Below are 16358 nucleotides of genomic sequence, written 5' to 3'. Positions count from 1 at the left end.
TCATGAACCACCAACCACCTTCCTCCCTATAATGTTCATTTTTTTGTAAACAAATTTTTTAGGACATTTCAAAAAATGCTGCAAATAGTTTCTTTGGAAATTGTGCAAAAATAAAACTCCTATATTAAACTGGTGCCTGTGTCCAATACATCAAGATGACAATAGTTAAACGTCAAGCTGGCAAAGAATAAATTAAAGGCATTGAATGGTAATATCTTACTGCCCTCCCAACGAGGCCACGTTTCAGATTACCGTAAATCCTTCGTCAATGGAAATTTCTTCTTTTATAATGTGCTGGTTAAATGCCGCTGTAGTCAAGGTCTCTTACACATTAAACACTGAATACACAGGTAGATCCATTAGGTAGAGCTACGACTTATTTGTGTGTCGTTTTACATTTGCCGCAGGGTTTCTTGACCTGTTTTTCCAGTTGATTTCCTACCTGATAATGATCAAGCAGATGCTCAATACAAGGTCACTATAACTACTGAGAGGGCATATGGCAAAAATCTGTGTCTGGGCCCTCTTTATATTTTCCATATTGACTGCCACCCTCACTCATTTCCCCAATGCTAGTAGCCTCCTTCTTGCCTATCTGCTGTTAATCTGATGCTGCCAGCCAACTGCTGCAGGTTTTTTCCTATCCACCAGCTAACAGCAGGGTAACTGCAAGTTGCCTCTGGCCTCTGCAGACATACACAAACACACCTTCACCTTTTCCTGGCAGACTGATGCACGCACACCTCTGTCCTCTTCTGCCCTGTGTGAGCACAGACAATGTGCTAGAATTGCATGCATAGCTTCCATTGCATACAAATTTATCTCATGTGTATTCATTGTGGATTTCCTGAAAACCTGACTGGCTGAGGGTTCCTCCTGGACAGGTTTGGAAACCACTGCCCTAGGTGAAACTTCAGTCTTGCGCCATCACCACCCCCATCAAACTTTCAGGCCAATAATCCTCATCCTTGAGATTTTAATAATTAAAACTCAACAATCATTACGTCTCCACCATCACCCCTCCGAGAACAACCCTGTAAAAGAACATACAGTAATGGTGGGCATGCCTTCATTTTTAAACATAAGGAAAAAAATGAGACAAAACACTTACGTTGTACTTCATTTAAAAAGGAAACAAACCCCTCCCAGAAATGTTATTTCATTGACTTTTGTTTGAGAAAGCCAATGGAAAAAAATCTCTGTAAACACTGAAATTCACGCTTCCCCCTCCCACCCAGGCCTTGCTTAATACTTCCGTAAGGATCTCTGATGAGGAAAGGGGTAGGAGCCGTGCCCAGTCCCTCCTGCCTTGCCACATCCTGGTTAAAAAGTGGTGCCTTCTGAGCATGAGGCCAGCACCATTTTCTTGTATGGTCGGATGCTGTATAGTTACAAGACTAAATGTTGCCGGCCTCTGGGCTGCTTAGGGTCGTTTTCAAACCATTAGGGGGCAGGGTGGAATTCCCTCCTGCCCCTTTCTACTTCAGAGACCCCTGCAGAAGAGGTCAGCATGGTCTGGTGGGAGGGGGGGGGGGTGTTTCTTTTTCTTTCTTTTTTGAATTGAATATTTATTTTTGTTCAGCAAATGAAACCAAACTAAAATTAAATGAACCAAAACCCAAAGAAAACCTTGTTCCCCATAAAACCATTTTATTTCCTTGCACATCCCTTCGCATAGCTGGACATTATGAAGTTACAGCAACTCTCCAAGAATTATGTGGGGGTTGCAGGTGTAAAATTAGCATATACATGCGTAAGTAACTTATATGTGCATAGATCCTGTTTTATAAATCTCATGTGTGTGCTTGCAGTGTTGCGCACAAATGTTGATGGACAACAGGGTGGTTTAGGGGCATTTCTATTTGTATATAATTGGTATCTCTGAGAGCGGAGTTCAGAAGTACACACACAAGTTGCTATTAGTAAGCGGGATACGTACATACGTTATCAAACTTGTTTCCTTGTTTTTACACCTGCTAATTGACTTGTGCAATTGAAAATCACACTTGTCTGCAGCTTTTGAGCGGGAGGTCTGGGTGAAGTGACGGAGGGTGTGGGTGAACTGGTGGAGAACTCATGCAAGTAGCTTCAGAAAGGGCAAACACGCGTGCTTTATATAAACTACCTTGTCTTCTCATTTAATCCCGTGCGCACATTACAGTTATTACGCGTGTAAATTCCATGCATGTCATTTTATAAAATGGGTAAAGAAATTGTGCATGTTCCTGCATTATAAATATACATGTGCATTGAAACATCCAAGCTTAATTTCAGAGTATTTTATACACTGTGTGGCTCCCTGCCACACAGTCTATGTTTGCATAAATCTCTAGGGATGTGAATCGGGCTTCGGACGATTGAAAATATCGTCAATATTTTCAAAATTGTCAGGGCTCCCCCGAAACGATAGGAAATTTTCAAAATCGGGGGCTCCCCCGAAACGATAGGAAAACCCCACGATATTGGAGGGAGCACTGGATGGTCGGCGCCATCTTTAAAAATGGCGCAGGCCATCCAGTGCTCCTACCATGTGACGGGGCTGGCCAATGGCACGGATACCCTGTCACATGGTAAGGACAAAGGCCATCGGCGCCATTTTGATTAGTGGCAGTCGACGGCCCGAGAGCGGGAGATCGCTCCTGGGACCCCCTCTGGACCACCAGGTACCTGTAAAATGTTTTTTGGGGAGGGTCGGGAGGGTGGGGGAAGCAAAGGGATTAGTTTTAAAGGGTCGGGGTGGGTTTTTTGTTTATCGGCTCGGGCGCAGCCGATAAACAAAACTGCGATCGGGCCCGGTGAAAAACCCCCCACATGTGAATCGGAACCGATTCCGGTTCCGATTCACATCTCTATAAATCTCCCCTGGCCTCCACATGCAAACAGTATACAAGGGACAGTTGAAATTTTGGTTCTAAGGAGGTAATTTTAAAAGGTTACACAGGGGTGGGGGCGTCTCTACTCCCCTTTTTATTCCCAGGCCACACCCCCTGCCCCTTCCCTTGCCCTTGCTCTTATCTATCCACTGCCAAGTAACAAAGCCAGTCCCAGCTGCTGCGTGTGTTCAAACCTCAGGACAGCAGCCATCACGCCACTAAAGAGAGGAGCACAAGGCCTTAAGTCCCTTCCCCCCTCCCCTCACTGACATCTGGCCAGGAAGAGGTGCATGTGGGGCCAGCCTGTTTGCTTCCCACTTTTGTGCTCAAGTTCACGGCTTTTGTGGTCAAATGTTGACAGTCAGGGTATCAGTAGTGGAAGCTGTCCCCCGTGGCTTTTTTCTGTAGTGTCTGAGGTAATTAAATATTGTGTAGAAGGATGGAACTGCAGTTCCTTCTAATTAGAGAATGAAATGTGTGAAGACCTCCAGAAGAAATGTGTGACGGTACAAGAAAAGGCAATGTATTTGTACATTCTTGTATTTACTTCTTTAGTTTCCTGCACTTCTTTTTATTCAGTGGAAATGGGACTGTTTTTCTGTCACATGAATCAATTGCCACTTTTTAAAATTATTTTTTAATGAAAACTTTTAATATCACATTATTTTCTATTTTAATGCAGCATTTTAATATGAGAGGTTTTTCTTCACCCTTTGCAATGTCAGAGGCATTTTAGAATTTCTATAGTAGCTTATAAGAATTTTAGCAAATTAATCTGTAGAACATTTTGACAACTAGAAAAAAGCCAGAATTCCTCTCCCCTAATAAATCTAGATAAATAACAGGTTTTTCAAATGTAAAAAGTACCATGAGGCTGATAATGTGGTTTCTTTATTGAAACCTTTATCAGGGCATATTGAAATCCAGCCACTACCACTCTTTTTTTTTTTTTTTTTTTGGCCACTCATTTCCCATAGTGAAATCTCGTTTCCCAACCCTCACCTAGTTTCCGTGGATTATGTGACATTTCATATTGCTTGGAATTAATTAGCAGTGCTTCAGAACCTGCTTTTTTTTTTTTTTTTTTTTAAAGAATGTTTTGGGGATAATTCTCAACCTCCTGCCTAAATCAGGTGGCAAAACTATTACCCCCGTCCAAACGTATGCGTGTAAGCCCTCCCCATCTCCATGCCGGGGAGCAGCTACGCTCAGTCCTGGTGTAGGTGCAAACAGGACGTATGTGGGACGGCAGTTTTATAACAGGCCATCTCTGCAGGCATATCAGTGCCTTCCCCATGGGTCTGTACCACCCTTTCCGTTTGATATTGTGTCAATTTGTTGGGTTTTGTGTTTTTGATGTTGCAGCCTGGCGAGGGGGAGCCATTATATTTGTTTTAGTTATGAATTGTTTGCTATCCAATTTGGCACAGAGATGGCTTTTAAAATTACCCTTTTGATTCTTTTCTGTTATTTCTCTGTATATCATTTATCCTGTCTGGAAGCGTATTTTACTATCCTAGCCCATGATTTCAGTCACCAAAATCTGAAACTCAGAAAGATGACAAAATTGTGGATTATAGGTGCTCTTAAGGGTAGATTTTTAAAAAAATCTGCGTGCGCACTACTCGGTGCGTGCACATGGACGCCTGATTTTATAACATGCGTGCGCCGGCGTTCACATGTTATAAAGTCCAGGCTGGCGCATGCAGGGGGGAAAGATTTGCCCTGCTTATGCGCGGCGATGAGATCGGGCCTCCCCCAGTTCCCGCCCAGTCCGCTCCAATTAAGGAGCAGACTGGGAAGGAACTTTCCTACCCTCCTACCTACCCTCCCTCCCTCTTCCCCGACCCCTTTGAAGTCCCTACCTTTGCTTCTTTTCTTCATTTCGGAACTTGCGCCAGCTTCTGAGCTGGGGAAAGTTGCGCACGCCGGCACGCAATCCCCCGGCACAGCGGCAAATGGCTGCTGTACCAGTGGCTTCCAGCTCTGCCCCTCCCCGCCCCTTGATAGAGGCCTGGCTCTTGTGCACGTAACAGGGGTTACACGCGCAGCCGGGTGCCTTCTAAAATGTGCGCAGCGCACGCAAGGCCCAGCTGTGCGTGTAACCCCCATTTTTTCCCACACGAAGAGGATTTAGAATTTAGCTGTTAGACATTAGAATTGTTACTACCAAGGTATGTATGTGTGTGTATATATATATATATATATATATATAATATATATATATATATATATATAGGGACAGGGATTAGCCTTTGCAAAATATATAGAGGCATAATTTGTAACATCACTTATTAAAAAGTAAGCAAATATGTGCATAAGTTATACCAATTTTTTAAAATGGACGTAATTCGCATAAATTCACTTTGAAAATTATCCCACCAAAGCTACCCACACAAGCTGCACCTGCTAATACAATTGCACAATTATCAGTGAAAATTTACTTACGCATGATTTTAAATCTAAAAGTCTGCGCATAGGTCCACATTACACCCCAACTCTGTCTACAGTCCAAGTAAACTTCTGAGTGAGCGTGACGTGCGCACGTAAGCTTGCCTGCACTTCAGAAGGACCATTTTGTAAAAATCCATTTCTGCGCCTAAAATGCCTTTTTATGGGTAGACATCCCTCTGGGAAGCCCCCTCAGGATGTGTTCCTTCACCTTCCTAAGGCAGTGACTTGGTGTTGTCACTGTTACAACATTTCTACCCTTGCATTAGGAGGAAGAAAGGGGAGACCCTCGGCATTTTTTAGCTTGTCAGTGACCTTACCTGTCAAATACTCCTCATCAGGTAAAATATGAAAGTGCCAAGGAAAGTAATTTATTTCAAATGTATATTTTTTTTAACAGAGGATCCCTAAATTTTCCTGTCTAGACTTCTTCATTCAGAGTTTATAATTCCACACCTGTTCTAGAAAATGACACATTCTGTTGTCCAGTCACTTCCATATGACTTCAACCTCGCATGGAAGGAGGGAGAATCCCACAGTTGCATTTGAACCTAATGGCAGTTGAACTGACATCTGAGCTTTAATATGGGAAGTATTAATACATTTGTAGCAAGCTACTATAAACCAGGTTCCTGCCCCCATGAGCCTTACAATGTGTACCAAGCTGCATCTAGATCTTACTGATATGTTTTGGCCCCGTCAAAAAGGGGTTTTCAACCCTGCAGAGACTGCAAGCTGCCACAGCCAAGGTGAAGGAATATTAAAATACATCAAAAACCTCTATGTGCTCTCCTGTAAATGACAAATGTTCAGCAAGAACCAACATCCAGCATTCACAGTGTTAACAAGTTGGGAAAAGGACTGTTCTGTTTAGCCTGCCCAGAGAACAGCGCTACATAGCCAGCAGAGGAGGAAGTGAAAGGAATGCTGGGAGATTATTTAACGTAGAAAAGGTGCAATTTGGCTGTTTCTGTGTGCGCGGGGCAGGGATAGCCTGGAGTTGGAGCCAGGAGCCAGGAACAGAGGAGTGTATTTGGCAGCTCTACAATTAGTTCTTCTCCTGAAGAGCTAATTATCAAGAGAGAGTGACAGAAATCTGCATTCTGAGGAAACAGAGAGACAGACAGCTGTTCTTGCTTCATAGCTGAGCTACATGTAACATTCCAACAAGGGACAGAGGAGCAAGGAGCTGAGAAACTGAGAGACTTCCATTCCAGAGATATCCAGGCCCAGGAGCATATGGCTGGATCACCCTCCAAAGAGACCATCTTAGCAGAGGAGGTAGAAGGTTTATTTCCTTGCCTTGTGTCACAAATTCAGTATCTCATCTTAACTGCTTCAGCTTTTCAGACAAACTTAAGCATAAACCCTTGCCACAGCCACACGAGATAGGACAGGGAAAGAGAAGCTGATGAACCATGGTCTTTCAGTAGGAGACCGAAACCAGGCCCACTTTCTGTTTAGTACCAAGTAAACCATTTGTGGAAGCTCCCCAGGAGAGAGAAAGAGATCTTCCACACACTGCAGTGCTCATCTATTTGGTTTGTCATCTAGTCAGCTCCACCATCAAGAGAGACTCCTTAATTTTCTTGATTGTTTTTTTTTCCACACAGTTTTGTGTTTGGGACAGGGTGCATGCTTTACAAACTGGTGACAATGGGGGTGGATCTGTTTCCCCCACCCTTTTTGAGTATTCAGGAGTGAAGACAATTTCTGAAAGTTGTGTACTTCACTACTTCCCCCCCCCCCCCCCCCAAACTTTCTCTATTGGTGTTCCTTATGTTTTTGTACTATGAGTATATTGGTTGCCTGGGCTAACAGGCTATACCCAGTGTTATTTTTGCATTGCTTGATTTAAATAAGAAAACTGCAAGTTTATATTATACTTCATTACTGTACTTTTCCCATTTAATGTTCTGGTTGGATTTGCTGTCTACTTACGCAATATTAATAAAAGGGTTAATTATTGTTTTCTTCTGGTGTGATAATTTTATCTGGTCTGTAATGCCACAAGTGCAAGGTTGTTTGAGAAGGGCATAAAATTGTAGTATCAGGTTGACCAGGATCCTGTCTCATAGGCTATGAACCCGAAGATAAATCATATTAGTAAATATAATTTCTCATGCGGTACACCCCTCCCCAAGCATAGGGGTAATTCATAGACGGGACCAAGGGGGGAGGGGCACACATACGTTCTGGAATATCTCTTATTCAGTATAATAGTGGCATTTTACTAGTGATGTGGGTACAAGAACAGTGAATGGGTAGTTCTTTTTGTCATTATTAAAAATGGGAAGCCATTGATATCCAACAAAAGGTAGTATTAAGTGGTATCTCATAAATTTGGGGTTTTAAAGTATTTTGCTGTAGTTTATACATCCCTTCAAATATCTTATATTAGATCAAGCAGAGTCCCATCAATGCATTTTTCCCTTGGATTTCCAGAGTTCATCTGTATACAACTGTGCGCGGCTCCATACCTCATTGAGCTGTATGTATATATATATATATATATATATACATATATATATATATATATATATATAGAAAGAGAGAGAGAGAGAGAGAGAGAGAGAGATGTATATGACCATGTGGAGTTCTTCTACTAACGTGCATAACAATACTTGCAGATTATAAAATATGCATATGTCTGCCCCCAACATATGCACATTATGTTTGCCTACACGTGAATATATGCAATGCTTAGAAAGCGTGCGCTTTTCCTACCTATTTCATAAATTACGCACATAATGGTCAAATTTCAAAGCTCTACATGCGCCAAAACCAGAAGTTAAGTGCGTGACTCGGTGCAGTGCGCACTGAGTGTATTTTAAAACCAAGAGGGGTATGGGCAAGGCCTGGGCGGGGCATGGGTGGGCCAGACCAAGGCATGATTTCTGTGCACAAGCATGTGCCAGGGTCCCTACCACATAACTTTACTCCTGCATGTAAGTCATAAAATAAAAAGGTTACTTAGCAAAGTTAGTGGTTTGGCCTAAAAGGGTAAAAGATAGGCAAAGTAATGGGGGGGGGGGGGGAGGGATAGGAAGGCTGATTGGTTAACTGGGCGAACTGGGAACAAACTGGGAAAATGGGTTCTAGTGTCAGCGTACGTATCTACTAAAATCCCCCCTACCTACGCGAGCAAGGCGGCATTAGCACACACATGCATGTGTCAATATGAAATCGTGCACATGTACACGCGGACAGCCTAATTTTAAAACATGTGCCTGTATACGCGCATATACGCACATATGTTTTAAAATCGCCATGTGCATGTACGCGCGCCGCTCTTAAAATGTTCCTCATATATTTTATGTGTGAAAAAATAATGCTTGCTCACATCAAAGTGTGCTTTATACAGAGAAGCCAGTATATTTTAAAACAAGCATCCATAATTGAAATCACCAGTTACCTGATACCTCCACAATTTCAACCAGTCCTTCCCCATGTCATCGAGACCCTCCTGGTTCTTCACACTGAACTCCCCCAGTTCATCCAGACCACAGGCAAATCTGATATCAACTGCCTGAGATAATTAGCAGGTGTAAAAGCACACGAATAAACTGCTACCTGTACTGTGAGATTCTCTTCTAAAATAGCAAGTTCCACGTGTAAGTCCCGACCCAGTGCACTCCTAGACTGCCCCTTTTTTGCGTAAATACGTTTGCAAAATCCGTGCATTTTTTTATGTTTATAAAATAAGAGTGTGAGCGAGGACAATTTTACATGCGGAACTCCTTTGAAAATTCACCCTTCAGTATTTAAAAATATTTTTACTCCATTTACCCTCCGTGCTAGAATAACCGGTAGCATTTATACCATTACAAACATAATAAATATAGAATTATTCACACTCCACATGAGCTGTGTTACAACACAAGTATAGACAGTAACTTTAAAACAACCACGTGAGCATACATGAATGCATTTATGCTGGCTCGCACCATTGGATGCAGCCATTTTATAATATGTAATTATAAGCGCGCATCTTATAAAATTATCTGGATGCATGTAACTGCGCTCGACATTTTACATGGATGCGCACATGTGCCTTTTATACCACATGATGCGAACGCAATTACCAATTAAACCAGTTTGTAACCACTTTGGCCATTTACAGGATAGAACTCCCTAACCCCCCCCTAGCTACTAACCTCTTTTTTACCCTACCTGCCCCAACTCTTAAAACCCCACTGACTAGCTTTTTGTTTTGTTTGTTTTATAACTTACATACCATTTATAGCAGACGTAAAGTTAAGCGGAGGGGACCTCTGCTTATGCACTGGTTTCCATTTAAATTCCCGGAACGTGCATGCCCTGCCCAGACCCCGCCCTTTTTTTTAGACTTTTTCTTTTGTGCCCGTACTGGGAAATATGCGCGTCCATGGACGCTTCTTAAAATATGCGTGCCATGTACCAGCCCTAGAGATGTGCGTATCTCCCTGATTTGACGTGCGTAGTGCTTATAAAATCTACCCCATAGTGCATAGGCTCATGACGTATATATTAAGCATCAGACCTCACAGGTTCACATTTAGAGTTTCATGAAAAGCATTAAACGTAAATCTCAAGTTAATATGTATTCTGTGAGCTTCTATTTAATATATTTAGATTTTAAAAGTTACAGGTTGCCTCTGAGAGATAAATATAATAATATATAATATAATATAATAATTATATTATAAATATAATTCACCATAATTCACCATAACCTGAATCCTAACAGCGATCTGCTTGGAATAAAATTTTATCCACATATTCCTACTCACGCTCTTAGATCCCATAATAAAGGTTTACTGGAAATACCAACTATAAAAAACTACCACTTATGACAAACAAGAGAGAGAGCTATTTCTATAGCAGGCCCTATGCTCTGGAACTCCTTACCTGAAAACCTCCAAACCAAGAAATTTAAACCTGAAATCCTGGCCTTCTAGATCTCTCTATAACTAAAAGTTCATCGTTAATACAAAAATTTGTTCATTCATTGTCTTTACATCTTTTATAGCATCCCAAAGTATGTCCATAGTTATCACAGTTGGTTTATCCAAATGTAATTTAATTATTTATTTAAAAGCTCTTCTATACCGTCGTTAAGTTAGATAACCATCACAACGGTTTACAGCAAGGCACAATAATGCATAAAGTAAGTGGTATAGATTACATTTAGTCATGTGCCATCATAGTGCGGTAACAATTCACTTCAATAAACTATGTGTGTACATTAAGTTTGTCTGTAGGGAGCATATTAGACGGAAATAATTTAACCTTAATGTGCATTTGTAGGTTACAAATAACAATGAAAAACTCTCAGGGCTTCTTGATTCCAATCCCCCCATTGTGGCTGGAATTCATTCTCCTTTCCCTTGTATATCATTTAGTAATTTCATAAAATCAGAAGAAATTTGAAAAGGTGGAGGAGGAGTAGTAGGGGCACTGGGGCTCAAAGATGTTTCGGTCAAGGAAAGTGGCAATTGCTCAGTGCCTACACCTCCAGCGACTTGTACCACTGGTTCCATTCCTGCTGTAGGGGCAAAAAAAGCAGGTATCCGAGGCTGGGAGGCCGCTAGTACAGGAGATGATGTTGACATCTCCCTGACTTTAGCCTTCCGCTTGATATGAGGCATTGAAATACTTATAGCAATCAATCAATTTATCACCTCGCAATTGCCTTTCCAGCCCTAATACTCAGTTCAATTTATTTACTTCATGAGTGGAGGCTTCTGGGAGAGGATTATAAATTTGTCTTTGTTACATTTTGGACATTTGAGCACTCTCTGAGTTCATTTGGCAATTCAAATGATGTATCCAAGATGGCATCAACCGGACAAAGCCGCGCGTCGCCATAGAGGCTTCAGCAATGCACCGGCAACGTTGACGTGCTGCAGGGCGTCGGATTTTATCAGTCTAGGAAGTCCCGCCTCCGTGACGTCAGCGACAAGGAAGTTGATCCACAGAACCAAAAGAGCTCAAATTTGCCTGAGGAAATCCAGGGAATCAAAAATATAAGGTAATAAACCCCATCAGCAGTGCCTCCTCTCACCTCCACCTCAATCGGAGCACTGCTGAGCGTCGGATTTTATCAGTACAGGAAGTCCTGCCTCCGTGATGTCAGTGACAAGGAAGTTGCTCCACGGAACCAAAAGAGCTCAAATTTGCTTGAGGAAATCCAGGGAATAAAAAATATAAAGTAATAAACCCCTTCAGCAGTGCTTTCTCTCACCTCCACCTCAATTGGAGCACAGTTGAGCATCAGATTTTATCAGTCCAGGAAGTCCCACCTCCGTGATTTCAGCGACAAGGAAGTTGCTCCACGGAACCAAAAGAGCTCAAATTTGCTTGAGGAAATCCAGGGAATAAAAAATATAAGGTAATAAACCCCTTCAGCAGTGCTTCCTCTCACCTCCACCTCAATCAGAGCACTGTTGAGCGTCGGATTTTATCAGTCCAGGAAGTCCCGCCTCCGTGATGTCAGCGACAAGGAAGTTGCTCCACAGAACCAAAAGAGCTCAAATTTGCCCGAGGAAATCCAGGGAATCAAAAATATAAGGTAATAAACCCCTTCAGCAGTGCTTCCTCTCACCTCCACCTCCCATTGTCTTTACATCTAAATGTCTTCCTCTTAACTCTCTTTTGTATCTTTTATCTATTTTATGCACCGTTGTGATCTAGTGATTCTCAAGTGGAATGACGGTATACAAAAACCTAAATAAATAAATGCCATAATGCTTGAGTAATAAGTGAGGTAAAACCTAGCAAAAATGGCTTTGCTTGACAAAAATGGGAAATGCTGCACATTATTTGCAATAGCATTGCCTGTTTTGCAAGAAAACAGAAAAAGACTAAAGTTTTGTGTGCAATTTTCTGTCTGTGAAATTTTATTCTAATTAATAGTTAATGAGTTGTTGCCATGCAAAATCATTCAAAGGAGCTAATTAACTAGTGGCATTAGATAAACTATATGCACAATTTACTTTACAGCTGAAATGTTGTAAAAAAAAAAAAAGACATCTCGATGAGGTATGGTTATTTTGTTTTGCAAAGTTTCTCATAGTGAAATGTCACATGTTATTTTTCTACCCAGCTTATTTGCATGCATGGAAAAATTCTGTGTGAAATTCGCAATACTGTATGCCAAACAGCGCAGCTTACTGCATGACTCTCTTCGACACAAAAAATTGAGGGGGCGAGTGGGAGGAGAAAAATAGTTTGAAGTTAATCAGCATTCTTTTTATAGTTTTGGCTATAAGAGTTCATGGAATGAATTCAGCATTATTAATGGGCTGTTGAATTTTCCAGGGTTCATTTTCAACATTATCTGATAGACTCAACACTCAGTTGTTAAATAGTATTTATGCTTTATTTGCGTCTTTTGGATGACATTACAGATGTTTGACAGCTACCTAACAAAGCATATATGATGTTTTTAAAATAAGTACTCCCAAATCAGTTAGCATTGCTGTGAATCATATCTGTTCAATGCATGTTTAGGTAGCATTTCCTAAGTAAATCTTTGAATGTGTTTGTGCTTAATTTGTCTCTTTCCTTTATAGAAACGCACAGATGGACTTCGAAGAACATTGAAGCATCTGGACCCAGGTTTGGCTCATTCTTCGACAGTTGGTCTCTTTAGGGTAGATTTTCAAAAGCTTAGAGGTGAATTTTAAAAGCCAGATGCGTGCATCAGTTGGAGGATGCGCAAATAAGTTGGGCTTCTATGCGCCAACCATATTTTAAAAAGGGCCCAGATACGAGCGTAAATGCCACAGTGCACACATCTCAAATATTTTCAAAAAGGGGCATGGTTTGGGGCATGGCCTGAGATGTGCGCATAAATACTTATGCAACCTAGTGCGACCCCTGCTGTGGATGCTGTGTAAGTTGAAATTTAAAGAAAACTAGGCAGATCTGCAAAGTTTTAAGGGTCTGGGCTAACTGGTGGTAGTGAAAGCTATCAAACCGGGGTGTGTGTGTGTGTGTGTGTGTGTGTGTGTGGAGAACCTATCTTTTAACTGGGCAAACGGGGAACAAACTGGTAAAACTGGAAATGCTGCCATGCGTGCCCTTTTAAAATCCCCTGATTTATGTGGTAAAAGGGGGATTTGCGAGCCCCCACTTAAAATTTGGCACACATGTGCACATGGCCGTGCTATTTCTAACATGCAGGCATATGCATACATATGTTGTAAAATGGCCGCACCTCTGGGTGCGGGCTGACATATGCACGTTAATGTGCACACACGCCCATCGGCTTGAAAGTTGCTGTCTGTGTTGGCATGTATCTGTGCGAAGGTCGGGAGTTACGCAGGTATAGCCGGCCATCTGTAAATGCACCTTTGCATAGCGTCTAAAAAGGGCCAAGCATATTTCGTGTACTGTTACCCACATTAAAAAAGTGTGTCGGGGGGGGGGGGGGGGGGGGAAGAATTTGATGAGGTCAGAGGGCGGGAATGAAGGAGAAACACACACACATATATTAGAGTTTTTCATATGTAGGCATATTTTTTGGCACATAAGTCTATCCACAGATATAGCGCATTTCCACTTTGTAAGTTATATCAGATTTTCAAAGAGACACTATCCAGGTAATGTTTCCTGGAAAATTCACCCCGACTTCCACGGGCACAAAAGTTCCTCTCCGTCTTCTTTCTAGGCGGCAAACTGAAAATTGCGCTGTTCATCTTTAAAAGATTTTCTCTGCTACATGGTGTGACCGTGTTGTGTGAAAGAGTTGTCTCGTTTAAACATTAGACTGTTTTCCTTTGCAAGGGTACAGTCATCTGACTGCTTGTGCTCACGATCCCTCACTTCCCTGTTTCTTTAACCAGCACTTGTACAAGCTATTTGTATAGCCAAAAGCTTCCAGGCTTCCGGCCAGCATGAACGCCTCCACCATCCTGTTGCAGAGTGCAGTTGCGATAGTTGCTCCCATGAAAACAAAACCTCTTGCGTAGATTACAGTGAGATATTCCTTCAGGATGATTGTGTTTTAACTTTGCTTTATTAAAGGTTTTATACAAAAGCGTGTCCAATGGCTATTACCAGAAATTACGTTGTTTCTTTTCAACCCCTGCAAAACCGAGTGAACTTCTCCCCAGGAGCCCAATTATTTTCCTGCAAAAGAGCTCAGCACTTCTAATGTTTAACATTCTGAAATTTCCCTTACCATTATTTTGGAGTAATTATGTTTTTGTCCTTTGCGTGTTTCTCTGCCTTGCTTCCTAATTACTGTACATTTGTTATGGAGATGGCAACACTGTTCTGAATAAAAGTAAATCATGAATGGTTACAGGTTTTTAAATGCGTGCATCCGCAAATAATTTGAGTGGCACATACCATAATACCATCCCGAAAAATGGGGGAGCTGCATGCTAGCCAGATGGACCTTTCCTAGCCTTATCTTTTTAGCTCACCCTAGTGTTCAGTTGGATGTGTGCCAGGGGCTCTGAGCTGTACCTCATCATATTGTAGCCACGCCTCTTCTCATGCCAGGTGTCTTACCAGATATATTGTAGTGTTATGACTTGTGTGGCAAGAAATTGCCACATGGGATATACTTGGTGCTTGGAGATGTTTACCATATATACTCGTGTATAAGTCAATCTCATGAATAAGTCGAGGGTATTTTTTGGGACCCAAAATCAAGATTTATCTGTCACCCGTGGATAAGTCTAGGGTAAAACCTAGGGCTACCCTCCCTGTTCAATCACTCCCTTCCTCCCTATGGCTTCCCTCCCTCTCCCCCATGGCTGCCTTCCCTGTTCAATCACTCCTTCCACCCCCCCCCCCATGGCTTCCCTCCCTCTCCCCATGGCTGCCTTCTCTGTTCAATCACTCCTTCCACCCCCCCCCCATGGCTTCCCTCCCTCCCCCCATGGCTACCCTCCCTGTTCAATCACTCCCTTCCCCGCTATGGCTTCCCTCCCTCTCCCCCATGGCTGCCTTCCCTGTTCAATCACTCCTTCCCCCCCCCCCCCCCCATGGCTTCCCTCCCTCTCCCCATGGCTGCCTTCCCTGTTCAATCACTCCTTCCACCCCCCCCCCCCATGGCTTCCCTCCCTCTCCCCATGGCTGCCTTCTCTGTTCAATCACTCCTTCCACCCCCCCCCCCCATTGGCTTCCCTCCCTCTCCCCATGGCTGCCTTCTCTGTTCAATCACTCCTTCCACCCCCCCCCCATGGCTTCCCTCCCTCTCCCCATGGCTGCCTTCTCTGTTCAATCCCTCCTTCCACCCCCCCCCCCATGGCTTCCCTCCCTCTCCCCCATGGCTGCCTTCTCTGTTCAATCACTCCTTCCACCCCCCCCCCCATGGCTCCCCTCCCTCTCCCCATGGCTGCCTTCTCTGTTCAATCACTCCTTCCACCCCCCCCATGGCTTCCCTCCCTCTCCCCATGGCTGCCCTCCCTGTTCAATCACTCCTTCCCCCCCCCCAATGGCTTCCCTCCCTCTCCCCCATGGCTGCCTTCTCTGTTCAATCACTCCTTCCACCCCCCCCCATGGCTTCCCTCCCTCTTCCCATGGCTGCCTTCCCTGTTCAATCACTCCTTCCACCCCCCCCCCCCATGGCTTCCCTCCCTCTCCCCCATGGCTGCCTTCCCTGTTCAATCACTCCTTCCCCCCCCCCCCCCATGGCTTCCCTCCCTCTCCCCCATGGCTGCCTTCCCTGTTCAGTCACTCCTTCCACCCCCCCCCCCCCATGGCTTCCCTCCCTCTCCCCATGACTGCCTTCTCTGTTCAATCACTCCTTCCACCCCCCCCCCCCCATGGCTTCCCTCCCTCTCCCCATGGCTGCCTTCTCTGTTCAATCACTCCTTCCCCCCCCCTCCCCCCCATGGCTTCCCTCCCTCTCCCCATGGCTGCCTTCTCTGTTCAATCACTCCTTCCACCCCCCCCCCATGGCTTCCCTCCCTCTCCCCCATGGCTGCCTTCCCTGTTCAATCACTCCTTCCACCCCCCCCCCCCCATGGCTTCCCTCCCTCTCCCCCATGGCTGCCTTCCCTGTTCAATCACTCCTTCCCCCCCCCCCCCCCC

The 16358-nt window shown here is 43.6% G+C and overlaps 1 protein-coding gene across 1 annotated transcript in view; it reads left to right on the top strand.

Annotated features, from left to right (window-relative positions):
* Positions 1–16358, top strand: part of VAV3 (vav guanine nucleotide exchange factor 3) — a 631071-nt gene that overhangs the window by 406136 nt on the left and 208577 nt on the right. Inside the window, exon 19 of the mRNA XM_029618254.1 lies at positions 12881–12926. Within this exon, the coding sequence (XP_029474114.1) occupies positions 12881–12926 (46 nt within the window). The remainder of the gene's footprint in view (positions 1–12880; positions 12927–16358) is intronic.

This window comes from Rhinatrema bivittatum, chromosome 10, assembly GCF_901001135.1.
Source record: "Rhinatrema bivittatum chromosome 10, aRhiBiv1.1, whole genome shotgun sequence".
NCBI classification, from domain to species: Eukaryota; Metazoa; Chordata; class Amphibia; order Gymnophiona; family Rhinatrematidae; genus Rhinatrema; species Rhinatrema bivittatum.
The sequence above is the reverse complement of the archived record's forward strand: the minus strand, read 5'-3'. Positions and strand labels throughout refer to the sequence as shown.